The sequence below is a fragment of the Rhinopithecus bieti genome, unplaced genomic scaffold, assembly GCF_001698545.2.
Source record: "Rhinopithecus bieti isolate Rb0 unplaced genomic scaffold, ASM169854v2 scaffold_19969, whole genome shotgun sequence".
NCBI lineage: Eukaryota > Metazoa > Chordata > Mammalia > Primates > Cercopithecidae > Rhinopithecus > Rhinopithecus bieti.
In genome coordinates this window covers 1946640-1972688 of record NW_016810434.1, presented here as the reverse complement: position 1 = coordinate 1972688, position 26049 = coordinate 1946640, and the positions used below count along the sequence as shown (strand labels likewise).

Below are 26049 nucleotides of genomic sequence, written 5' to 3'. Positions count from 1 at the left end.
TTTTTTTGAGACGGAGTCTTGCTCTGTTGCCCTGGCTGGAGTGCAGTGGCCGGATCTCAGCTCACTGCAAGCTCCGCCTCCCGGGTTCACACCATTCTCCTGCCTCAGCCTCCCGAGCAGCTGGGACCACAGGCGCCCGCCAGCTCGCCCGGCTAGTTTTTTGTATTTTTTTAGTAGAGATGGAGTTTCACCGTGTTAGGCAGGATGGTCTCGATTTCCTGACCTCGTGATCCGCCCATCTCGGCCTCCCAAAGTGCTGGGATTACAGGCTTGAGCCACCGCGCCCGGCAAGGAAACCTTTTAATAGTAAATTCCAGTATCAAAACTAAGGCAATTGGTACAACCACTTTGGAAAGCTGGCAGTATTTATCAGAGCTGAGCACATGTGCCCCTACGGCCCAGCAGTTCCATTCCTAGGTATATTCCCAGGAAAAATGCACATAGACATTCATGAAGACCGCACAAGGATATTCATAAGCAGCAAGGAATAGCCCCAAACTGGAAGCAACCCAAATGCCCATCAACATTAGAAAAGGTTGGTGTATTGTGCTATATCCACAATAACAGGAAGAAATAGTATTCAACAATGAGAAGAGCAAACCACAGCTACAAGTCATAACACGAATGCATCCCCTAAACATAAGAAAGCAACCAGACAGAAAAGTGCACACACTGCATAATTCCATTTACAAAGAACAAAAGCAAGCAAAACCAAGCTGTGCTCTCAGAAGTCCGAAGTACGGCTGTCACAAAACGGGGGAGCGGTGGCTAGTGACTGGGAGTGGGCACAGCGGGGCTTCAGCTCACGGTCATGGTCTGTCTCTTGATCTGGGTGCTGGTTACGTGGATGTGTTCAAACAACAAAAACTCACCACACCCTACACTTAAGATGCATGCAGTTTTCGGTTATGTACGTTGTATTCACATACGTTTTTGGAAGGATGCATGGCCACTTTTTAAGCCACATCAAAATAGTTTACTTTAAAACTTTCTCAAATATCTACATGCAAGGCCCTGGGGAAACAAATAAGTAACCCAGGGTCTGTGCATTGGGCCCACGGTCTGATCTCAGGGAGTTCAGACTGATGTGGTGTGATGGGTGAGCTGGGAAGAGCTCCAGGGACAGTGCTCAGGGACAGGCTCTGGACCTGCTGGAGGAGGAGGGGAGGCCAGACAAGCTACCCCAAGGTCATGCTGAGGAGCTGGGCCAAGCCCCATGCAAATGCATCACCAGCCACCTAAGGCCAAGCCCCCGCCCCTCCCAGGCCTTCTCAGGCCTCTTGTCTTCCCACTTACTGCTGCCTGCTGAGTGAGCAGTGGACCAGACCAGCCTAGGTTCCATGGGGCCTGAAGCTTACACATCTGGGGGCATGTCTTAAGTAAAAGAATATTAAACAATGAACCTACAGTTAAGCACAGGGACATGGAAGGGCCGTGCAAACAGGGCCCAAAGCCTAAACATCATACCCCAAGTGCATCTGCCTTTTCAGAATGAGTCTCCACCTGCCTCAGACCCCATGTGCCTGACCCTGACACAGGTGGCCTCAGCAGGGCCAGCAGAACCTTGCTCCTCCCTGCTGGCCCACTGGGAGCTGGCACGCAAAGCCCCATTGGAGCCAGGCCTTCCTGAGAGGGCCTTCCTGTGACTCACCTGTGTCCCTCCTCCAACCCCACCAGCTGCAAACCCCTGCAAGAAAAGTCCCCCTCCTCCACCTTCTGCCATCCCCTACTTGTCTGATTTCTCCAGTGACTATTTTAAACTGTACTAAGTGATTTTAAAATCTTCCTCCTGGTGAGATTTGATCTCATTTATCTTTGCTGCTGGGAGAACATTAGTGAACTTCCGGGGGAAGCGTAGCTGCTGGAGCAGCTGAGTGGAAGGACCCACTGCCGTCATTGTGGGTATTTAAGAAATTCAGCTCCTGATTCCATTTACATTTATTTTTGTAAGGAGCATTTGGCATGGCTTTAACTTTTTCCTTCCATAACCAATAGTCTTAGCACTGCCTACCGAACAGTCCATTCTTTCCCTACGATTTGAACAGCCATCCTTGGTTAAAAAAAGAACGAAATCCCCAATTGTACTCGTCTCTATTTCCGGCCTCTCCGTTCTGTTGGAACCTGGTGTTTTAATCACTACAGCTTTATAGTATGGTTTAGCGTCTGCTAGGCCAGCCCGCCCACCTCACTCCCTATCGCTGTCATCTTTTAGTCCTGGCTCTTTGGCGTTTTGTTGCCTTCCATGTGAATTTTATAGTCAGCTTAGAGAATTCCACTAGAATCCTCCTGGGGTTTAGATCGTGCCTGACCGCCCAGAATTTATAGGTAATAACACACACAAGGGTGTCCTGAGGTGAAGAAGAGGAATACTGTCTGCAGAGGCCTGGCTGCAACTAGTACTTCATAAACAGCAGCAGCTATTAGCACTGCCGTTAGCACTCGGCACAGGGCAGGGTCTTCAGGACAGGCTGTCTCTACTGTAACTCTCCTTGTAAATCCTTCCAAGCCCATTCTCTTCTCTGCCTGGCCTCATGGGCCATTTCCCCACAGAGAAAGGACTTTGTTCCTTCCCCATATACCCTCCTCCAAGTAAGCAGCACTGTGGTGCCTCTCGTTCCCAGAGCATGAATCCCTAGGCTATGATGGCCAGCCCGAGGTCACTTTGTGGGCCTTCCATCTAGGTGTAGTCCACTTCCAGGCTCCATTGTCCACACTGCCTGTTAGCACCCAGAGCCAACAGCAGACACTGAGTCAGCCTCACTCTGCTCAGACATTTACCCAGCACAGAACACAGGCCACCGCCAAGTCTCAGACACCCACAAAGCCAGAGGTCACCTCCCCGTTTTATGGGTTAGGAAACAGGCTCCCAGGAGCCGAGGGTTTCAGGCCGAAAGTGTCTGGGAAGCTAGGACTCTAACCTAGTTTGCTTGACACCCCCAAGTCGTATTCCTCCTAGAAATGACTGGCACCAGGGCCAAACATCAAGTGACCTGCAGGGCAGACACTCAACTGAGCTGAGGTTCCCAGGCACTGAGTATCCTCCACCCCCAGCTGCGGCTTCTCGTAGCATTTCCTACTCTTTTTTCTTCTTGGCTGGGACAGCAGCTGCCACAGAGGGTGGCTGTTGACAAACTAGTCAGCATGCTGCCGAGGCGTCTTTCTGAGCTGCCTGCGTCCTCCTGAGCAGAGAGATACCTCATTAGCGTGCTATATTTCAGCCTCGAGAAAACAATGCATGCCAAGAGACCATAAACAACAAGTACAAATGCTACAGGTCACAGATGATAGATGCCACCCGTAGACATTCAACGCCGGCCTGCCTACACAGACAGGAGCAAGGTCCGCTTCCGGGCACATCCGTCTTTCCCCAAATGCTGACACAGGGAGAAGCCAGCATGGCCAGGGCTCTGAGCACAGACGGGGGCTTCGGCTGATGGGTGAGCTGCACTGTTTTGTGACAACTTTCAATGTTTCTCCAAACCCTCACCATTCTACTTTGACTGCTGGTGCTTTTGATTATTATTATAACTTTTTTCCTTCTTGCTACAGGCCCAGAAATTTTTCTCTTTGGAAAATAAAGTTTCAAAACACCCAGCCGATTTTTGAAAAGGGCCGGCCAGCCAGTTGAGAAGCCAGGCCAAAGCCAAGCCAAACAGGGGCTCTCACACAGACCCACGGAGCCTGCACAGACCGGGCTCTGTTGGCTGGGAGGGGTGGTTCTGAACAGGAGGCACCAGGCGGTTGAACACCGTCACTCTAGCCAGCTGTGTGCAGCCGGGAGCCTCTGGCGCGAGGACAAGGCAGGAGTTGGGTTGTTCCCCTGTGACCAGAGTCCTGGAAAATGAGCAAAGTCCACGGAACTGGACCCTCAGGCCTAAGGGGCAGCAGATTGCCCCTGGAGCAGGTTCCTGACATGAGGATCTGGCCACAACATGTATGTCTTGGGCAAGGTGGTGCAGTCTCCTGGCTGTCTCCCACAAAGATGATTGTGAGAAGGTATGGAAATGTTCTCTGTGGTCACAAACTCTGCAAACAAGCGAGATTTTATGTCGATCCATTTCGCAGTGATAGAGAGGAGAGCTCAGACGCTCTGTGGACACAGGTTCGGTCATGTGAGGAGGTCCAGGGAGCCTGTGGTTGCTGGAGGGATATTCCCAGCCCAGCCTCAGGTGGGAAGGTCAAAAACATTCTGTAGGCATTAAAAAGGGGACCAAAATGTAGCCTGCAGGCCCTGGGGTTCCCCAAGACTGCCTCGAGGGGTCTGCAAAGTCAAAACTGTCTCTATACTAAGACATGATTTGTGTTTTTCACTCTTCTTCTGTCTTGAATAGGCACTGTGGGTGTCCAGAGGCTGCTATGCAACAGACCCAAGGCGGAAAAGCTAGGAGAATGCATCCTTCTACTAGGCCAGACAGCAAAGAGGTCAAATTGAAAATAATGCCGTCTTTCACATTTTGTTGTTGTTTTGGAAAATATTTTCATAAAATTAGTTGTTTTCATTAACATGAAATGGGTCTATTACTATTAGGTTTAAATAAGTTTAAAATATCTTTTAAATGTCTCAGTTTTTATTTCTGGAACGGTAAATACCAAGAAATACACCCTACAAAAACAAAAGCTCTTTGAAGCTACCAATAATTTTTGAGGGTATAAAGGGGTCCTGAGACCAAAAAGTTTGAGACCACAGCTGCAGAACAACCTGAATGGAAAGGCATCAGTAATAACAGGATACATTCTCAGTTGGAAAGGTTACAAGGTAGCAAGCACAATATAATCCCATTTTGTAAAAAGGAGGCAGATATGTGTGTGTGAATAATTGTGCATACACTATATACAACACAGAAGACTGCAAGCATATACTCCAAAATCTTAACTCTGGCTCTCCCTGGGTGGTACACTGAGGGTAGCCTCTTTTGTGGCTGTCATTCACATATATTACTATTGCCATCAAATGAAGTGACTAATTAATGTTTTGAGTTTAGCCTGTCATGTTCAGAGAAGCCTACTGAATAGTAATAGAACAAGTGACACCTTTGAGCCCTTACCATGGGCTAGTACTATGCTGAGTGTTTCAAGGACAAGAGCTCATTTAACGCCAGTAACACCTATGGATTATCAGCCCCACTTTACAGAAGAGACACTGAGGTTACAGCAAAGTTGAGTATCTTGTCAGCAATCACACAATCAGCAGATGACACCTAGACTCCAATCTGGGCTGGCCTGTCACCAGAAGCCTGTGCTCCAGATCACTGGGCTAGGTGGCCTTCCCTAGGGACTCCTCCAGCCATGGAGCAGGGCTGTATGCCAGGGCCTCAGCCTGCCCACTTCTTGGTATTGACCACACACAGCCAGCATGTGCACTTTGCAGTATGACCTTCATCTCTGGTAGGCAGGACCCTAATATTCTATGCATCCTGCAGCCCCTGTGTCCACCCCTAGTCTGGGCAGGTGGTGAAAGGACAGGACTAGGCAACAGCCGTTCTTTACTGGGGAGTGCACCATTTCAGGGGACCCCACTGTAAGCTGGTTAATTCCAGCCACCACTCTCTCTCTCATGGGGCACACCCTAAATCAGAACCCAGGCTCGGCCTCTGTGGCTGAAACTGCCAATACCTTGGAAGTGAGTTCATGGCTTAGGGACCACTCTGGAAACATCTGCCACCTCACCTCTGCTCCATGACCACAGCGATGGGCTTGGAGCAAGTGTCACAGCATGAGCCACTCCACCTCCTCCAGCTCTCCGACCACAGCTGTCAGCCCACCAGCCACTGACCACCTGGCACAATAAACTTTGTGCTCCCCTTCCAGGACCTCTCATCCGCCTACACAGGTGGCTCCTGTCTCTTTTGCCTCTGGCACAACGTGACGTCGTGGTTGTCATGCCCAGACCCCGGGGGTCCCTCCATGCTCACCCTGGGAAGGGCCACTCTCAGCTGATTTCTGAACTGGTGTGCTTGCTGTGGGAGTTGAGAAACATAATAAATGGGCCCGGCTCTGTTTGCAGCACCTAATTTGCAATAATATTGAAGTCTCCAACAATAACTCATTTACTCTTATAATAAATATATAAAAAAAGACAAATTGCTACATTGAACATGCATTTTCTTCACTGCAAGTAGCTGCTACCCCAGGGAGAAAGCCCTGTGCTGCTAACTAATAGTAAATCCTTTGGAAAATCATGTGTCATAATGATGGACAACCAGGGAAGGGGTATTAAATAGATTTAGAGGTTAGCTACTCTAACAAGAACAAAAGACGTCCTTCGCAAACCATACCTATAAGAGCACAGATCAGCCCATGATTAGCACCCACGGTCTGACAGCTCCGGTGCACAGGAGGAAAGAAAAGTTCTGTCCTGGGCTGGGTGTGGCCAGTCAGGTGTCAGGACAGAGGGGCGAGGGGACGAGAGCATGGGTGAGGCCCGGGAGTGGGTTCAGACAGCTGTGTTATCCAGCCATGAAGTGTCACCTCCGTTTCTCAACATCAGCCAGTTCCTGTCATCATTGTGAGTAAACACTCATGGAGCATCCACCATGCACAGCTCAGTGTGGGCACCGGGAAAGCAGGGAAGTACAGCCCTATCTTTGAGAAGGAAGCCATGACTTTGGGATAAAGAGGCTCCTGTGGACACCCATGGCAGGGGCTCTGGGAGCACAGGCCAACCCGGCTGCGGGTGGCTTCTGCAGGGGCTGCTGTCTGAGTCAGTGTTAAAGCCCAGGCTCTGGCCTGGAAAAGAACAGGGCTAAGAAAAGGACTGCCTTATTCTCCTGCTTTTACATAATATTTCATGAACTAGTGCAGCCATGAGTCTTCCCAACCTATTTATTCAAGTCCCAGGATTTGCCTTCCTCAATTTAGGAACAGCGGTGGACAGCTGTGTCCAAAATCCTGAGTGTTCCTTGCCTTCCCACACAGCTCCTGTCTAACTTTGAGTTTCTAGGGTGGCCCAGGACCTGGTCTAGAATTGGTGCCCAATGGCTACTTGCTGGACTGAAGGTGGGCATGCAGGTTGCATGTATTACACGCCAGGCTCTGCAGAAAGAGTCTCTCATGTCACAGAAGAGGAAGATGAGGCTCAATAGGGTTATATGACCTGTGGAAAATCACACACCTATGATGACAGCAACCACAGTCCCACCCTAGGCTCTGGGATCGATCTGGGAGCAGGTCTGAAGGTGGCACATGGCATGGCCACTCGAAAGAATCAAGGGCAAGTGGTCAGCTCAGCAGCCTACACTAAGCACCACAGGTATGAGCCAGAGCTATCTGTGAAGTTCACATTCCGGCAACTGTCACTGGAAGTCACATCTCGGCCAAGGCCATACTCCAATCTCTTTCACCAATTCCCTGAGACCTGAACCACGTCGCTGCCCTCTCTTGGTACTCAGTTTCCTCTCCTGTGAAATGAGGGTGTTGACACTACACAAGATCTCTACAGCTTCTCACCACTCATTCATCCATTCATCCAATGGAGGAGAATGTTTCCTCCTGAACTGATGATGCAAGTAATCTACAGCCATGAAGTTACTCATCCAGACTAAGGCAGTTCCATGCAAACAGTGCTGCAGACCTTGTTCTGGCCCCTAAAACAGTTTCTCCAGCATCAACTATCAGATCAGCCCATGATTAACACTAATGGTCTGACAGCTCAGCATACAGGAGGAAAGAAAAGTTCTGTCCTGGGCTGGGTGTGGCAGGCCAGGTGTCCGGACAGAGGGGCAAGGGGATGAGGGAGCATGGGTGAGGCCTGGGCATGGCCTTGATAGCTTTGCACTTCAATCCTCTTATATTTTTGAAAAACTTTGCTTTAAATGTCATTACTGTTTATTAGCCCAACATATTTATACATGTTAGAAACTGGAGAACTTTCCAAAACTGTCTAGAAAGAGAAACAGAACACTAAACCTACTGGTGAGGGCTCTGTAGACCCCTGCAGAGCCCTCTGGACGGTCCCCCTGAGGAACCCCCTGGACTGAAGGTCCCTCTGCAGGACCCCTTGCAGCCTGGAGCCTGGGAGGGGGCGTGTCCTTTGACCTTGGGGAATGGGTTTGCTTGCATTTCCTTCCTTCCTTAGTATCCTGAGTCACTCCACTCCCCTGTCTTCAGAATACAAATACAGAGATTTGATTTCACTGGTGCTTTATGCCTTTGGGATTGCCAAATTGTTCCCTTTCTGGCTTCCAGCATCTCACTTCTGGAAACCTTTCTGTAGTTTAAGCAACACTGCCCGGTGATTGATGACTATTTTGCAACTGCTATCAGTTTACTATTTTAACCAATATATCATAAATCAGGAAGAGGAATGCTGGGCCCAAGTGGAGAGTGTAGCTTTTGCTCATTACCTAGGAGGATTATAGCCATTTCATAAAATCCATTATCTAGGGACAGGATCCTATTGGTGAGGGCCAGCAAAATTCATTTCATGCTTCAAAAGTTTGTGATGGGGCTAGCTAGGGGAAAAAAACTAAATTGTTTGGAAGGTGGGGATCATGATTTGTTTAAAACTCAAGAACAGCCAAGACTGAGCTGTGCCCATTATACCAAGTGGCACTTTGTACTCAAATGCAAAGGCACTGTTGTCCCAGGGCCCAGCCCCCTGACCACAGCCCTCCCAGGTCTCACAAACATGGGACTGGCTAGGGAAGTGTGCCCCAGGGTTGCTTCTCTCCCCTCCCTGCCCCCACTCAGACCAGGCCACTCTCATGAATTCCAGGCCCAGAAATGGTCTCCTCTGTGGCTTCCCTGCCAAAACAACATTGGTACAAAAACAGACACATAGACCAGTGGAACAGAATAGAGAACTCTTGGCCCAGTCCTGTCTCAAGACAGCATTTACAGCAATGTCCCCACACGACCACCTGGTCATGTCCTTCCCACTGCACTGAGGATCTGAAATCAATGACCTCCAACACCATGTGCCCGCCCCCATACCTTGCTTCCTGCAAGGTCCAAGGGCAATGACCTTTCCCGTCTTCCTTGAGCTCCTTCTTCCCTCTCAGAAGATGCCACACATTCTCCTTGCCTTGGCCTGGAAAGTCTCCCCTCTATAATGCACAGAAGGGTCTTTCCAGCACTCTGTTGCTGCATCCCTACCTGTTACCTGAGGGTTCCAGCCACCCACCCCCTCCTCCCTCGACCATTTCTCTTCTAGCAAGTCACACTCTGACTCGATTTGAGGTCACGATCACCATTTCCCCAAAGGCAGCTCCCAGGAAGGTCTCACCTCCTTACCTAACTTTATTTCTGAATGTCAAAGGGAAAATGCAAGCATACCCAGAAGGGAGGGGGCCAGTTGCCCCTGTCTGTTCCTTCCCTGCAAGGCCTTAGGGGCAGCATCACCTCCCACTGGAAAATGTCCTCTCGCTTTTAGGATCTCTGGGGCCCAGAAGGCAGGGCTGGGTAAGGCTCTTTAGGAAGTCAAAAGAAGAAAGATTCAATAGACGTTACAAAGAAAAAGGATGATGAAATAAAGTGTCTTCTAGATTTTGCCACGCCTCTAGAACATTCCTGTTCAATATTATTTTGTTTCCTTCTCTCCTATTCTTAACTTTCCCCAAATTCATTCCTCAAGCGAAAACAGCATGGTCCCCCGGGAAGCTGTTTTAACACACACATGTTTTTCTAAGTAACCGTGAGCTGGGACTCGCAGACAATAAAGCTTCTTGTCTGGAGTCCTCCTTGCAGCTCAGACCGCGGGGAATTGAAGTGGCGAAGACTGAGCACTCAGAAACTCGGTTTTGCCGGATCTCAGAAGAAACTCTCAGTTCAAAGTTCTCACTGGTACCCCGAGAGTTCGAGGGGCTCGGAGTACATCTGTTGGGTGGGGGGTGGGGGGTGGGCAGGAAAGAACGCCTACAGCTGACGGTGTGAGTCTTCCAGAGCCCCCAATCCCTGGCACGCTCGCCTGAGTCCACGCAGGAGCCGCTTAACTTTCTTGCTCCATTTTCTCAGCAGTGCCTCCATGCCTCCCAGCACATTCCCTCTCTCTCCTCCCCTCCAGCTGTGTCCACCCAGTTCCTTTCTTTCCTCCCCCATCCTCCCTCCCTCCTTCCCTCCAGCTCCCCCTGCCTGAGGCCCAGCACAGCCTCCCTGCCTTGGCGCCTACTTATGCTTGCTGGCTTCAAACTTGGAGCGCAGCAGACAAGGGGAAGGGACGTGGGAGAAGGGCGCTGCAGGCCAGGCCTGCACACACAAGAGCGGCCTCATCAGCACTGCTTTCCAGGGAGCGTCTCAGGAAAAGCTGCCGTCCTCCTTCAACTTACCCAGCGTGCGGGGAGGGCGGAGGGATGCAGCACCCAGAGGGGCGGCGGTGCGGAGAGGGCACTGCCCAGCGGCAGGAGAGGCGGTGGACCGCCAGGCTGGAGCGCAGGGAACATCAAGTGGCCGCCGAGGGAGGCGGGGCTGCATGAATCATTTATAACCGGCGCCGGCCAGGGTTTAGGAGCGCTCGCAGGCTGGCTAACGGAAAGGGTGGCTGGACTCGGGGATCCAGCCGCTGCTGGCGGGCAGCGTGCTGTCCTCCCTGCGGGTGCCTTTCTCAGACTCGGGCCCACATGAATTCCTCCTCCTGGGAGAAGCTGCTGTCTACACGCCTTCCATGGGCAGCGGCTGCCCTCCAGGGTCTGGAACTTGGGGCTCACGGTGCCTCGAACCCCTGACTCTGTGGCCCCAAGAGGAAGAGGGAGCTGGGCCAGATCTTAGGGGCCATGTGGACTAGAAAGCCCACTGGGTAAGAAGGGGAAATTGAGGTCCGGGAAGGGAGGGGGGCTTGTCCAAGGTGCACAAGGCTGTGAAAGATATGACTGGCCCCCAGGCCACTGTCCACCTTCTGAGCCAGCTCCCTGCAGTTCCCTGAGGGCACTGAGAGCCACAGAGCCAGGAAGTGGAGTCCCTGCAGGCAGTGCAGGTGCAGGGTGGCTCCTCACACACAGGGGTCATGGGGAGATCCGAACCCACATCCCCAGCCAGCCTGAAATGTCACTCATCGAGTTTCAGTCTTTTGAATCAAGCTGTGGAAAATCACCCCAACCCTCTTTTCCCTTCCACAGGGAGTGGGCACATGAAAAGTACTTTGGGACAAGGAGTTCCAATCAAACAGAAGATTGGAACCTCACCACCTCCAAAGCTCACGGACCTGCTGGTGAGGCCTGCCAGGACTGCTGATTCCACTCAGCCACTCACCACCCGCCCCGTCTGCCAGGTGCCACGTGCAAGGATGCTGCATTTTCTGCTAATGGGGGTGGGGGATGGCAGGAGACATAATGGGTGGGGAGGGGTCATTGCTATTGTCATCATCACCCTTTGCCACCCCAGTGACATTCTATACCCTCTTTTACATCCGATCTCAAGGCATCAAGAATACGAAAAACAGCTCTTCTGTCCCCAAAAGGGAGATCTTACCTTAAGCAATGGGATTACCATTAAGCACAAGACGTTTGACATTTATCCCAGGACAGGATGGGAAGAAGGGCCCTGATCAGGAGGGGGGCACTCCAGAGTCGGCCACCCCCTTCCCTTGCCCTGACCTGTCCCATGGCTCTCTTTGTCAGAGGCTCAGTCTCCATGTCCCTACCCGAGACCCTCTGACTGTGGCCAAGCTCCAGCCCTACCCTATCCCCAACGCCCTCTGCTACATTCCTGCAGGCGTGCAGGCTGAGGCCTCTAGAGTAAGACATGGTTCTTATGCAGGAGGCAGGGGGCTGTGGGACTCCATCTTAAGCCAAGAAATCAGCTGAGGCCTGCACAGGCCTCCCTCAAATCTCGAAGGAACTGTGGCCATCCCTCAGCATGGGGAGCAAGAGTGAGTGCCATAAACACCAACTGCATCCCCACTCTGAGTCTGGGCAGTGCTGCCCACAGGCACAGGGTGTTAGGCTGGAAATGGCCTGCCTTTCCCTCTCTTGAACAGGGGTTGCCAGGTCCAGAGAGAGAGAGTCTGGCCTGCCTGGGGTACCTGGAGCGGGACTCATGGCAAGGCTTTGAATGCGGAGGGGCTGTATGAGCAGGCATTGGCCAGCACTGTCTGGGAACCGCATATACCCTCCCCACAGCATACAGCAGCCCTTGAGATGAGTCAGGTGGCTTCCTGGAATGGGCGGGATGGGGAGAAGATGGTCAAACCGGACACCGCTTCAGAGACACGTCTACAGGGTCATGGGGTTGCAAAGAGATCAGGGGTTTGTCCCGGTCGATTACACAAAAAGCTCAATCCCAACGCTCCTGGGTCAGCAAAACTGAAAAGCAGACCCGCTTCTTGGGTGGTACCACCTCCAAGGGCACCGCACAGGCCACGAAAAGAAAACAAGGGAAGGGAACCAAACTTTTCCTCAGCCTCGGGGGAGCACTAGACCACGCTGGACGCAGGTGGAACGGAGCCTCCAACCCTTTCCCGATGGGACCCTTGCCAGAAGGACCCCTTCCCTCCTAGTGGCGAGGACGGAATTCCTCAAGTTCAGAATCCTGATCCTTCTGACAGCAGTCGGGTGGTAACTGTGTTACATGGGGGGCCGGGTGGCTACACAGGCAGTAGGACCTGGCCCAGCTACTATGTTTGCATGCAGTGAGCTCATCAATGAGGCTCCTCCATGCAGTGGCCGCTCTGAAACCACGGAGGGGCTGCACTGACCCAGGCAAGCGCTCAGACGCTCGAGCCACGTTTAGTCAGCCCTCCCGGCTCAGGCTCCCCAGCCTCGACACTACCCATAGATGGAAGTGAGTGAGGCCTCGGGCAGAATCCCAGGGCACCATCACCAGCCCTTCCCCTCAGCTTCCCTGGGGCAATGCTCAGGCTCAGAATGAGGCATTACCGAGTTGGAAGACACTGCTCCTGGTTGGACTCCAACAGCAAATGCCCCACAGGAAGGGCTGCTCTCTGGACCCCACAGCCATCTCCAGAGAGACCGCATCCCAAGGTGTCTGCAGTCCGGGCCAGGCCTTCCGTAGGCAGTGATGGTTCTCAGCTGCTTCTCTTCAGCCAGGCTTAGAGGAGGAGGGCTTTGAAGAAATGCCCTTCCATGACATACAAGTGCCCCACAGAGAGCCAAAGCCCTGCTCAGGTGAGAGAGGGTGGGAGCGCCTCTGGGAAGCCCACTCCAATCCCCACTCCAGCCCCACCTTCAGCCACCGAGACACACGGGCTCTGCACAGAGCAAGACGTGCAGGGGACAGAGGTTGGAGAGGGGATCCGCTGGAGCTGCCTTGGCCCTGGGCAACCCATGTCAGAGACAGCAGGTGGGAAACAGACACAGCCAGGCAACAAAACTACAGCCAAGGCAGCCTGTGTGCTCTTTTCCCACGCGACAGTGTCTCCCAGACCACCTTTCCCAGAAGCAGCCCTTCTGTCTGTGTGCTGGCCCCGCAGGAAGACCATGCATGCTACCAGTGTCCCCACATGGGCCCTCACAGAGCCTCCTCCTGCAGGCTGCCGCCAGGACTCCCCATACCCAGAGCTTTCCCTGGCTCCACCAAAGCCCAGTAGGTAACCTCTAAGTCTAGTGACTGCCCTTGGGAATTTGTCTACTTCTCCAGCCGCCCCCCACACACAAGCCGTTTTGCTGCCAAACTGGCCTTTCCATTGACCTTAAGAGGCCCGCAGACGCAGCAGACACAGCAGACGCCACCCTCTCTCCTGTTCACATTGACGCCTCGGCCCCATCAACTCCTCCTCCAAGCAAGAGGCTTCCTGGAAGGGTTGTCGTGGCCTCGCCCTCCGGTGACTCAGCTTATCTGTGCTGTTCCCAGGACATATCAGACCCTTTATTTTGTTCTGAATACAGGCTATTCCCACTTACAAATGAGCTGTGTTCTCAAAGGTCGACATATTATAAATCAATGATTTGGAACTTAAATGCATTTTCCCATAAAAAATACTGTAACATAATATGAGTAGCTTTCCATGTTAGCCCACAACTGCCCAGAAAACCCACATTGTGGCTAAGATACTACATAGACGCAGTTAAAACCTCTATTTAAAAAATACAATACTAGTAATTAAGCAGACTGAAAACCATTAAGCATCTGATTAGAACAGAATAAAGTACTGTGTGTTATTCACATGGAGTCCTAGTGCTTGAAGCAAGGCAGGCTCTTATCATAGCGCAGAGACGGCCCATGGTGGATTCCACAGCCCTGGGGTTGTGCAATCACAGGCATGGGGTGGAGACCGCGGTCAGGAAGAGGCGAGCACTGACTGGGTCAGGCAGCCCTTGACCAGGGGCAACACGGGCACTGGCCAGAACCAAGGCATGGGTCAGGAAGAGGCGAGTACTGACTGGGTCAGGCAGCCCTTGACCACGGGCAACACGGGCACTGGCCGGAACCAAGGCATGCAAGGGTCCTGAGGGGCAGTGGTCAGCTGCCGAAGAAATGCCTGCAATTGCTCCTCTCTGGGGAACTTGTGGGCTTCATGCTTCCGGGGTCTCCCAGAAACTCCTGTCAGTCCATCAGCAGGCACGTTGTCCTCTCATTGGTCTTGAGTAAGTCCAAGTTGTGAGTTGTCTAAGCTGAGTCCTCCAATGGCTCAACCACAGCAACCAGGCACTCCGGTCACCTTGCAGCCCTATGAAGCAGATGTTGTTAACGTGGATGAAAACCCAAGACTTGGGTTCTTGCAGCTGGCAAGGGGCAGAGCTGATCCCCAGCTGCTTGACTGCCTCTGGAAGCTCCCTCCAACTGGGGAGCCAGGGAGGGAAAGAGATACGAGCTACAATCTCATGCTACCAGTGAACACAAAGTACAGTTTGCCAGCAGCCCTATTAGCTGGAGGCCTGAGCAGGCTGCCCTCTTAGGCGAGAGCAGCCCCGCTCTGAGCCGGGGCCAGCCTTCCACTATGGCTGTATTGCTAACCTCACACTCACTCACCCAGAACCTCGGAGTGCCCACCCTGCATGGGCACTGGTGAAGCGATAATGAATAAGATACTGTGCATTTCCTCAAAGATCTGAGAAGGCCCTGGCATGGCCCCCCGCCTACCCAGCTCAGCACCCTCACCGGCCCACCCACACACTAAGTGCTCACCATGGACCCATAGGGGCTTCCAGCTCCCGCAGCTCTTGCCAATCCAGCCCACAGAAGACAGAGAGATGGGGTCAGGCACAGCTCAGCATGTTTTACAGATAAGGAAGCAGGGGTGCCTGAAGTCACACAGATACCTTAGTGGCAGGGCAGACATAACCCAGGAGCCCTGGGAGCCCCCAGACAGCAAGGCCTGCTGTGTCCCCAGTACCTCGTGCAATGCCTGGCACATAGCAGGAGCCTGGCGGCGTGGTGGGTGAACTGCATCCTTATGTTAGGAGGCATTTCCCGTGTAGGTATTTGTTTATTCCACAAGCATTTAGCAAATGCCTGTAGGCCAGGGCTCACCCCACGTTCATTCCAGGTCTCCTTGGAAGCCCTCCTGCATAGACATCTGCTCTCTATGTGATAACTTCCCTTTGCCCTGGGGCCACCTCCCCTTCACCGTCACACAGCCCATCACCCGAGCCTTGCCTGCCAAAGAAGACTCACACACGGGCCACATCACCCCTTCTGTGGTGCCTGCACATCTCCGTGTGCCTCCTCCCCATCTGGGGTGGTTCACCCCTCAGATGTATAATGAATCAGGCACTCGCTCATTAATAAAAAATGACAAGCGATCATCTCATTGAAATCTGCCGAGCTGCCAGAGCCTGCAGACACAACCCCTGCCTGGCTCTGCAATTCCTCTGTGGTCAAGCGGTAATGAGTCTGCGGGGTGGACGGGCCAGTTAGTGAGCATCTTAGCACTTAACGTGCAGGCAGGGAAGTCACCTTTCTGCAGTGGGCAGCCTCAGGACTGGCAGGTTAATGCCTTTTTCGTCTGTATTAACAAAGGGCTCAGCTCAGCAGGCCCCAGCACCCCCAGGGTGAGTGAGGTGGGAGAATGCCACAGGCCGTGGAGGGTTAATCCTTGCTGTGGCAATCAGCAAACCCCTGTGTCCAAATTCTCAAGAGGGTCCAAGAGCAGCCCAGGCTTGGAGACTGAACCACTTGGATGCTTTGTTTTAAAAAGCAAGTTGAGTGAGCAAAAGGTCTTGACAGGAGACTGGATGGCTACACCGTGGGCGACTCTAGCCACAGGCCCACCACTGGGACCCCTTCCTGGCTCCACCTGGAGCTGAATCACAGGGGTAGCAGGCCCATCCAAGGGTCATACTACAGGAGGTGCCTCCAGGAAGCCTGCAGGGGCCTAGTTGGCTTCTCTCATGGAGCACACTTGCTATTTTATATTCACTTCAACACCCACTACATATGGAGTTTCACAGGCAGGGCTGGAGCCTGGTAGAATATGAACCACACTGAACAGACAGCACAGAATGGAATTCACACTCTGTCAGTCATGGGCTACATGGCCTCAGAGACATCAGGAACCTCAGGTTCCTCACTTGTAAAATGAGTGATGGAGACTCTCTTGCAGAGAGTAAATGGGTTCTAATCTTCACCCAGTCATTGCATAATAAATGACAGCTATCACGATTAGGGTGGGAGTCTAGGACTTCAGGATTTTAAAGGCAGAGTGGTCCAGCTTCTGCCTCATTCATCACAATTTATATCATTTGCATCACCCTTGCACACGCCTGTGTGCTGGCCATAACGGGTCTCTAATTTTCACCACAATCCTTGGGCCAGGTACATTAACCCTGGCCATATTAGAAATGGGGTAATCCATGCAGGGCCTCAGGAAACCAAGTGGCAGAGCCAGGGTCTGACCCTAGCTCCTTCCTCATTACCATGTGTCTGGTACCTGGGCTGCCCCCTCACTGCTCTAGAGTCCTAGACAGCTCCCTGTTAACAATGGGCCAGGCCCAGGATCCATAAAGAACCCTGCCTCTTCCACACAGAGCCTTCTCGCAGGCAAACAGGCTACACCGAGGTCCCTCCTGCATCTTTTGACCCACCAGAACTGTTGCCTGAAATGCCCTCCCCAGACCTCTCCCTGTAGCTCAGCCATTCATCCTTCAACCCAGCCACCTCCTCAAAGTGGCCCCTGACCACTCCAGGGTCAGTGACTGCTGCTGTAGTCTGCTCCCAGAATCTTGAAAGGGAGCCGAGTCCCAGGGGTCCCCCTGAGCTTCTGCAATGGACACCGATAGCTGGCCTGATCATGGAGAGCCCCAGGGCCTGTGTTGGGAGCCTGAGAGAATCTCAGGACCTGAGGACAGTGAGCCCTGCCCTGCAGATGAAAAGCCCAGGGTAGGTGATGGGATGAGACGGGACCTTCATGCAGCTCCTTGGGGGCACTGGAATTGACCGAAGCCATCCACAGGGCATGCTGTGGTACTGACCGCTTGATCTTACTCTAAACACCTGAAACTGGAAGACAAATCTGAAGCCCAACCCGGTGCATTACCTCTGCTTCTTGCCTAGAGGACCTTAATGATACTCTCTCCGATGCACTCTCCTTGGTCCCCTTCAATCCCAGTCTACATACCACATCCACATACCACATACCATCCGCCCTCATACCACAGCCAGGAGGAGGGCACGCATCCACCTGGCCACAGCCGTGACCTCTGGGGAGCAGACAGAGGGGCAAGGCTTGTGTTTCTGCATGTGCTTCAGTACTGTTTGCACATGTTCTAGAAAGTCTGTATAAGTTATTAATAACAAAAAAGGGAGTACTGGCCAGGCGCAGTGGCTCATGCCTGTGATCGCAGCACTTTGGGAGGCTGAGGTGGGCAGATTGTCTGAGGTCAGGAGTTCCAGACCAGACTGGCCAACAGGCCAGGAGGCAGAGTTTGCAGTGAGCCGAGATCACAACATTGCGTTCCAGTCTGGGCAACAAGAGCGAAACTCCATCTCAAAAAAAAAAAAAAAAAAAGGCAGGGCCCGGTGGCTCACACCTGTAATCCCCACACTTTGGGAGGCCAAGGCAGGTGGATCACCTGAGGCCAAGAGATAGAGACCATCCTGGCCAATATGGTGAAACCCCGTCTCTACTAAAAATACAAAAATTAGCTGGGTATGGTGGCATGCTCCTGTAGTCCCAGCTACTCGGGAGGTCGAAGCAGGGGAATCGCTTGAACTCGGGAGGCGGAGGTTGCAGTGAACCAAGATTGCACCACTGTACTCCAGCCTGGTGACAGAGCGAGACTCTGTCTAAAAAAAGCGGGGGGAGTATATGTAGGGCTGTTGTGAGGCAGAGCTGCATTCACTCAACACAGCTTCCCTGCTCTTGTTTCAGGAGACAGCCCTTCCTTCAAGAGGGGAAGGGGCCACCCTTAAGCTTCAATGACATTCCAAGACAAAAGGAGATGAAGCAGAGCAAGCTCTGCATTTGCAGGCGGGAGGCCTAGGCTTCTGCTTTTGCCATCAACTCCATGTGTGATCTCAGGGCCTGAGTGGCCTCACCTGTAAAAATGACGAAGGCCTCTCCCATCCCTGACATTTTCAGACGTTTTGGAGATCCTAAGGCAGAGTCCCAGAAAATAGCAAGTAACTTCAGAAGCCCAGCCCCGGGCAGTCTCCTTTATAAGACAGAAGACTGCTTAAGAAAACCCTTGTAATGATGCTATTAGCCAGGTCGAGGGGAGGGGGCACCCGCTCTACTGTGCCTCAGGAAAGCCTGGCTCAGGCAGAGGCACAGCCAGGGCAAGAACGCTCTGGTCCTGCCCGAGCCTGGAACACGCACGCAGGAGACAACTCGTTGCAAAACCCATGGCCCCGGGGATAGAGTCTGCCCTACATTAAGAAACTCTTTCCAAATGAGATAATTATTTAATAGGTAATAAATGGAGTTGGAGAGAGGACAGTGGGAATTCAGTTGATTAAATGCCTGTGCCCCCCAGCACTGCAGGCGCTCCCCAGAGCCCAGCCTCCTGCCCCACACCTCCTGATGTTCTCTCACGCTCAGTTCACCTCTACCATTTCCTGCTTATGGATAACCAGCCTCCGGTCACTGGGCTGCACAGAGGGCCCGAGTCACAGGGCCCACAGCAAGGCAGCAGGCTGAATCCAAGCCATCCTGCCTGCCAGCAACTCAGCAGCTTGTCTCTTCCCCCATCCTGCCCAGGGGACCAGCAGGCCAGTGGCCAAGAGGATGAGACAGGACAAGAGTGGAGGCAAGAGAGGCCAGAAACATCAGAGGCTGCCCATTGTTGTTCACTAGCCTGGCCCTGACCCAGAGCCAAGCTTCATCTATGCCCGCTTTAACCCAACAAAGTGGTCTTGATCAGTCTTCAAATCTATGGACATGGCAGGGGGATGGGGAGAGACCATCGCCCACTAGCCGCATGCCAAGTTCCACAAGGAGTACTTACATGTGCATTTAATTGCTCAGGTTTGTTTACATTTTGTTTCTTGACAAATAAAAACACTGAGACTCAGAAAGCTTAAGTGACTTGTTGAAAGCCATACAGCTGGCATCAACCCCAGGAACCAATTCCACCCCTGCCAGCTCCAAACATGGGCTCTTTCCCCAGCACCAAGCCGTCATTCTCCCCAACCCTCTGAGCACTCAGCAGGTGTTCACCTAACGTGAGCTCCCTTCTCACCTCAACCACCCTACACAGCGGCCAGGTGACCCCAATCTCAAACAACTGAAGTTTCCCAGTAACCTTTCCATCGACTCACAAAAGATGCTCTGAGCAACTCCTCCAAGGAGAGCTCTAAGAAAGGTGTGAGGGAATTAGAAGCAACCACGACTCTGAGTGAAGGAGCTTCTATCTCAGTGGGCCACAAGGAGAAACAAGCAGAGTATCAGAAAATGGGAAGGAGGGTTTACAAGGGCCCAGGGCCATCATCAGGCTGTGAGTACAAAAAGAGATCAGAAACTGGTGAGGGTGGTTGATCCCCTGTGAGCTACACTGAGGTGGGACCTGGATGAAAATGGCTAGAATATAGTAGGTGATTGATGAAAAATGCATTGGATGGGGAGTGGGCTGGTGGGTGGATGAATGGATAGGTGTTTTGGGTGGGATGGATGGGTTGATGAGTAGGTGGGTGTTTGGGTGAGATGGATCAGTTAATGGGTGGGTGGATGGATGGATGGCTAGGTGGGTGGGTGGGCAGATGGGTAGGTGGGGGGGTGAGCAGACGGGTAGGTGGGTGGCAGATGGGTAGGTGGGTGGGGTGGGCAATGGGGCAGGTGGGTGGGAGGTGTGGGCAGGTGGGTTGGGGTGGCGCAGATGGGTTAGGTGGGTGGTGGCAGATGGGGTAGGTGGGTGGGCGTGGGCGGATGGGCCCAGGTGGGTGGAGGGCTGGCAGGTGGGGTGGCGGTGGGCCAGATGGGGTGTTAGCGTGGTGTGGGGTGGGGCAGGATGGCGTAGGTGGGGGTGGGCAGGATTGCGGTAGGTGTTGGTGGCGGGGGGTGCGGCAGCATGGGCAGGTGGGCTGAGGGTGGGCAGCGTGGGTGCGGCGTGGGCAGCATGGGTTAGGTGGGTGGGAGCTGGGCAGATGGGGTCGCCGCTCTCGCGGTGGGGTGGGGGGGTGGGCAGATGGGTAGGTGGGTGGTTGAGTGGACGGAAGCTCTCTAGTCAAGATATTTCCTCTTCTCATCTCTGTCTCTACCCTCCTTCCCACCTCACTACTCTTTCCTCCATAGCCATTTCAGTTTAGATCTCCGTGATGTGCAGCTGCCCACAGAGTGGACAGTGGCTTCAGAGATTAAGATCCACAGCCCTGCATGTCTTGGGAGCATCACTAAGCCCTAAGCCTTCCCCTGGTCTTTAGGCTAGCATGGCCAAAAGGCATGGGAGGATGAGCTTTTCTGCCCAGCTTTCCCTCCACCCCATCTTCTGTAAGCCCCAGCCCACACCTTTATTATCTCTGCCTGCCCAGGCAGCTCCCACCTTGATATAAATCAGAGGGCCTCTGGGCCCAGTTCAACCCAGAGAGGGCTATTCCCTCCAGGCCTGAAAATGAGCCAGGCACACCAAAGGCCCAAGTCCTCATCAGAGGCCTTTCCGTCTGAATTTTATCCCCATTCCAGCCACACGAGGCTTCTTCAGGCGCCCCTGAGGAATGCAGTGGGGCAGCCAACAGAGCAGCCCAGGAAAGCGCTGGTCTGCAGAGCCATGGGAGGGCAGCTGTCAGGCAGGTAGAATGACACAGGGCTCGGGACTGCAGTCCCCTGGAGATCGGGGGCCCTGGAGGTTCTGGTGCCATGAGGGTGTTCTGTAGGCAGCTGAGTCAGCTCCCTTACACAGTGGCTGGTCCCAGGTCAAAGCCAGGCCCAGGCACTGCAAAGTCTACAGGCAGTGGAGAGAGGGGCAGTGGGCAGGTCCACTTTAAAATGAGGCCCATGAGTGTGAGAACCCCAACCAAATCTCTACCTAGGGAACGTCCTGCTTCCTGGCGCGGGCACAGTCAGTCCAAACCTACCATAAATGGGGGGTCTGACTCCCAACCTGTAGCTCCACAGGAAGGAGCTAGAAGGTGCAACAAAAGGTGGCAAGGTGAGCGGCAAGGCAGCTCTGATCCCAGAAGGAGGCTGCCAACACCCACATTAGAATCTGCCTGAGCCGCTTGAGGCAGGCACCCCCTGCCCTCACTCCCTCCTGGCTGTCATCATGAGAGAAGCCGGCAGGCAGAGCAGGCAGCAGGAGGAAGGTGTTCATCCGGCTTCTCAGCCTGAGGTGCTGGAAAATAAATGTGGGATGGACAGCAAGGAGAACGCAGGCTGAGGAGTCAGCAACCCAGGGTTCAGTTCCAGTTGTACAGCCCTGCTCAAGTCATCTCCCTCTCTGAGCCTCAGTTGACCCCTCTGTAAACTGGGGACAAGCACAGTGACCTTGCTTTTATCAAGACGGCATGAGATAATACAGGTCCCCAGACCCAAGTAGGTGCTGCACAAATGGTGCCCACCAGTATTTTAAACAAGGTAACTGACTTTCCTTAATGAACCTAATAGAACATATGTGTGCCTTCCTGAATGGAGAGGAGGCCCAGCACAGAGGCTCAGAGCAGAGGCCCAGGGTCAGAGAGCCAGGGCTGGAAGGCTGTTTTACCATTTACTAGCTGTGGGACCTCAGGCCCATCACATCACCTCTGTGGTCTCCATTTCCTCCACTGTCCAGTAAGGATTATGGGACTGTTACTAGGGCTGTCGGAGGATTAAATAATCCAATGCATGGAAAACCAAGCAGTGCCTGGAACCCTAAGAAAAGTGAGCTCACAGTAGTTTCATCATCTCAATTCCCCTGGGGGGCTCCACGGTTTCTCTGGAGAGCGCCTTTGGGAATCCTGCTTTGCGGACTGTTTTTAAACCTTGTGAATATCCTAAGTGATGGGAAGAGAGTGTCATTTCACTCTACCTTCACCCATTCTGTAACTATGCTGAGTACTGGAGACATAGGGCCCTGAATTCACAGCGCTCCCCAGGGACACATGCTAATGGACAATGCACTGTGCAGACCGTTTGGGTGAAAAGCAGAGTGTGTCCGTGAAGCCACCTGACCAACCAAGTTTCTTGAGTGGCTCGCTCACTGGCTTTGAAGACAGCTTCAAGCACGAGAACAACCACAGTGCTACAGCTGACAGACGCCTCCAGGATCAGTATGCAGCCGGGAAGCCCTGTGGGACCTCCCAAGGACTGTTTTCTCATAGGAGCTGTCTGCACAAACTCCTTCCTGTAGCCTCTTCCCTGATCATCTGCGAATTGTTTATTTCTGTGAGTTTGCGTGTCTGGTGGGTTCTATGTTTTCCTCTGCTCATTTGCTGTGTTTTTTATTATTCTAGCCCAAATAAACCTTCTCTCAAATTAGACGAGGAAATCAGGGTCATTCCACAATGACCTCGAGGGGAGCCTGCTCTGCGTGGAGGGTGTGCAGGGCTCCTGCCAGCCCATGAAGGGGTCCTGCTCTGTGCTGGCCCTGGACAGGCCAGAGTGCCCAGCCCTGGGCTGAGCCAGGGGCTTTCCAAGCGTGTTCTGGGCCAACAGCAGCAGCAGCAGCAGCTGGGGACTTACAAATGCAAACTTTCAAGCCCCATCTCAGGCCTACTGAGTCAGAAACTCAGGATGGAGCCCAGAATCTCATGTTTAACAAGTCTCTTGGGTGATTCTGATGCACCTGACAGTTTGAGAACCCCATGCTAAGCAAACAGCAGGCACTCAAGAAGTCCATTCTAGTGCGTAGGCCTTCCTTCTGGTTTCTCCTCATCGTCGGGCATGTCCCAGGCATTGAAAGCAGAAAACCTCAGAACATACACATCGTGGAGACCAAATATAATGGGTGACATAAAACACGACCCCTTCTGCAGCTGTGTAGCCCCTCGGGGTTCCAAAGGTTCTTCTGGGATCCTGATTTCGCCTGATTGTTACAGCCTGTAGGGGAGGGGACTGCTCACACACTCAGCAGATGACTGGGGCAGCACCCCTTGAAGTAGCACTGGGCAGGTGATATGACACATCCTGTCAGCCTCAGGAAAGGGAAGGCTATGCTCGGCTGGAACTGGCAGGCAGGCCCTCTTAAACGTGAGACCCAAGTGTGACCAGAGGATGGAGGTGAACTGACAGGGCCTGCCAGGGTCGCTGCCTGTGCCTTGGCCTTCACACTTGCTGTCCTCTTTGCCTAGAAAATTTGGACCTTTTGGCAAACTTCTGCTCATCCCCTGAGACTCAGCTCAGGAGTCACCTCCTCCAGGAAGTTCTCCTTGACTCCTGGCCCTGCCCTTGGACTGCCCTTTTGTGCTCTTACCTCTCTACATTGTAACTCCTACACTCTTGGCTGGTTTTTTTTCCACCAGAATGTGAGCAGTTGGAGGGCAGGAATCTGTCTTATTTCCCACTATAGCCCCTGAGACACAATAGGTGTTTGATAAATGCTGGTCAAATGAAGGAGGAGACAAAAATGGGCTCGGGGGAGCCACAGGCCATCATGGACAGGAAGTGCCTGTACATCTTGGCTGTTACCCCCAAACTGCTCCATCTCACAGGGGACCCACATCCCCACTACCACCACTGTGCAAATGCAGCCCCCTAGACCCACCCTAGCCAGCTGCACCTGTAACCATGCCATTCAGACAGCACCCCGCACAGATGCCAGAAGGCAAGAATCAAAGCAAGTCCCCAGGTGGGGACCTGACCCCTGGGGCCTGTAAGGAGAGAGGCTCAACACACGTCATACAGAAACCATGTACCTGTTTCTCCTGATTGCAACAATCTGAAAATGCAAAACGAAGACCTTCACTGGAAAATGAAGAAAAGCATGACAAATGCCATCTTTTGGGTTTCCCTCTCTTCTTTCTCTTAATATGCAATGGACTAATGACTTAGAAAAACAACAGATCCAAAGAGCCAGAAAGCCCAGCACTGTAATCCCACACCAGCCCTTGCAGACTGGCAGGTCTCAAGGGAGACCCCTCTGAGCTGCAGGAGAATCTTCTCCCCAGAACCAACGGTGGAACCATGTTACAGAATTTCTCTTCCATGACTCCTCTCTCCCCAGGCCCAGTCCCTGGTGACCTGAGGTGTCATTCTCTGAACTCAAATCTCCAGCTTCTGTCCTGGATCAAACTGCTTCTGGCAGCCCCATGCCTCACACCGTTGTGCCAACCTCCTCCTTGGCCTGGTCTGCCTGCACCTTCTCTGTCCCTTTGAAGGTGTCCTGGCCCTCCCTTCAGCCTCAGCTGAACCTAGACCTACCCCTACCTCCCCTGCAGAAAGCCTTTACCAAAGACCCGCTGAGGGCCAGCAACGTGCTGGCTCCTCACTCACCTTGCAGAGACAGTGTCGTCTACCGTCTCCTGAGCGATCATGTCGAGGGCGAGAGAGGGCAGGGGATTCGGAATTTTCAATTTGCCCAAGGATGCACATTGCTGTCTTCTCTGTGCTCCTCTGCTCCTGGCCACTCTCTCACAGAATCCATTACACCCCCATTATCCCTTCCTGCGTCTGCCTCCCCCAGAGTGGGTGGACAGCACCTGACCCTCTTCACACACCCAGAACCATCACAGTGGCACCACACTGGCCACAGCGAGTGCTGGCTGGCTGTTCTGTTGAATGGCAAAGGTCCTGATGACCTACCAAGGCATACGGGGTGCTCAGTACCAGTGACAGCTCAGGGATCACCTCCTCGCTGGGATGTTTGTATTGCAAGCCAAAGGAATGAACCTCTAATGGTGGAATTCTAGGCTTCATCCCAAAGTGGGCTGGGGAGGCAGGAGAGGTATCTGTGGGCAGAGAAGCCTTCCTCAAACCAACCACGTAAACAGCTACCTCCTCTGTCTGTGTTTACAGGCGGCCCTGCCTCTGGAATGCTGGCACTGGTCCTAGATGCCATCCCTCAGAAACACACTCGTCCCTCAGTCCTGCCTCGACTTCATTGGCACTCACACGACATATCATCTGGGGGTCCTGTTGGACAGCCAGCTGTCCCCCCCACACCCCTGGTTGGGGTAGGCAGGAGTACTACGTGTTCCAGCATGTCCTTTGGCCTGAAGTGGCCCCACCCAAGCCCAGCACAGAGCTGGCCCAAAAATGGAGCTCAGCAGGAGCCCTGTGGCACGGGGAATGGCTCCCTACCCATCCGTCTCTGTGCGATCCATGGGCCTGGGCAGGGTAGGGATGACTCCACGTGCTCCAACCTGTCCTCCTCCTCTCAATTCCTGAAGAATCCAAGCTCAGGTTCACCCTCCACACAGGCGAATGCCATCTGGGTTCTAATCCTCCAACTCCCTTAAGGCCTTCCCCACTCACTCTGGGCCTGGGACTTCTTGCCCTTAGTGTGGAGTCAGGCTCCTTGTCCCACCTCTGGCCTGCCTTTCCAGTCTCTGCTTACTCTTCAATTGACTGGTGTATTTCTCCAAGACGTGACAATGCCACCCCATGCGGACCGGCCTCCCCCTCCTACCAGACGGCACTACTTGTATTCTCTGCAAACCCCCTTCCTAAGGCTCACACTATCTCAGCTTTCAGTTCTAAAATGGGACCTCCTGGGGAGGCCTCCCCCAGTACGCAGTGGGGGCATCTCCCAGTTACCCTCTCATGCCCACTCTATTTTCTTCATAGCACCTCTTCCTGAAAGTGTTTCACCTGTGTGTTGACTTGTTGACCATCTAGTCCTCCTTACAGGAACAGGAGCGCCATGGAGGTGG

General features: G+C 53.1%; 1 protein-coding gene across 3 annotated transcripts in view; it reads right to left on the bottom strand.

Moving 5' to 3' along the window:
- The window catches only part of GLI2 (GLI family zinc finger 2), a 263236-nt gene that overhangs the window by 120676 nt on the left and 116511 nt on the right, over window positions 1–26049 (bottom strand). Inside the window, exon 1 of one of the 3 annotated variants that reach the window (XM_017891986.1) lies at window positions 12807–13329. The exons of the other annotated variants lie outside the window; for them this stretch is intronic. Coding sequence (XP_017747475.1) covers window positions 12807–12888 — 82 coding nt within the window. The 5' untranslated portion in view covers window positions 12889–13329. Of the gene's footprint in view, window positions 1–12806; window positions 13330–26049 lie in introns of those variants that run through there. 3 annotated transcript variants of the gene reach the window in all.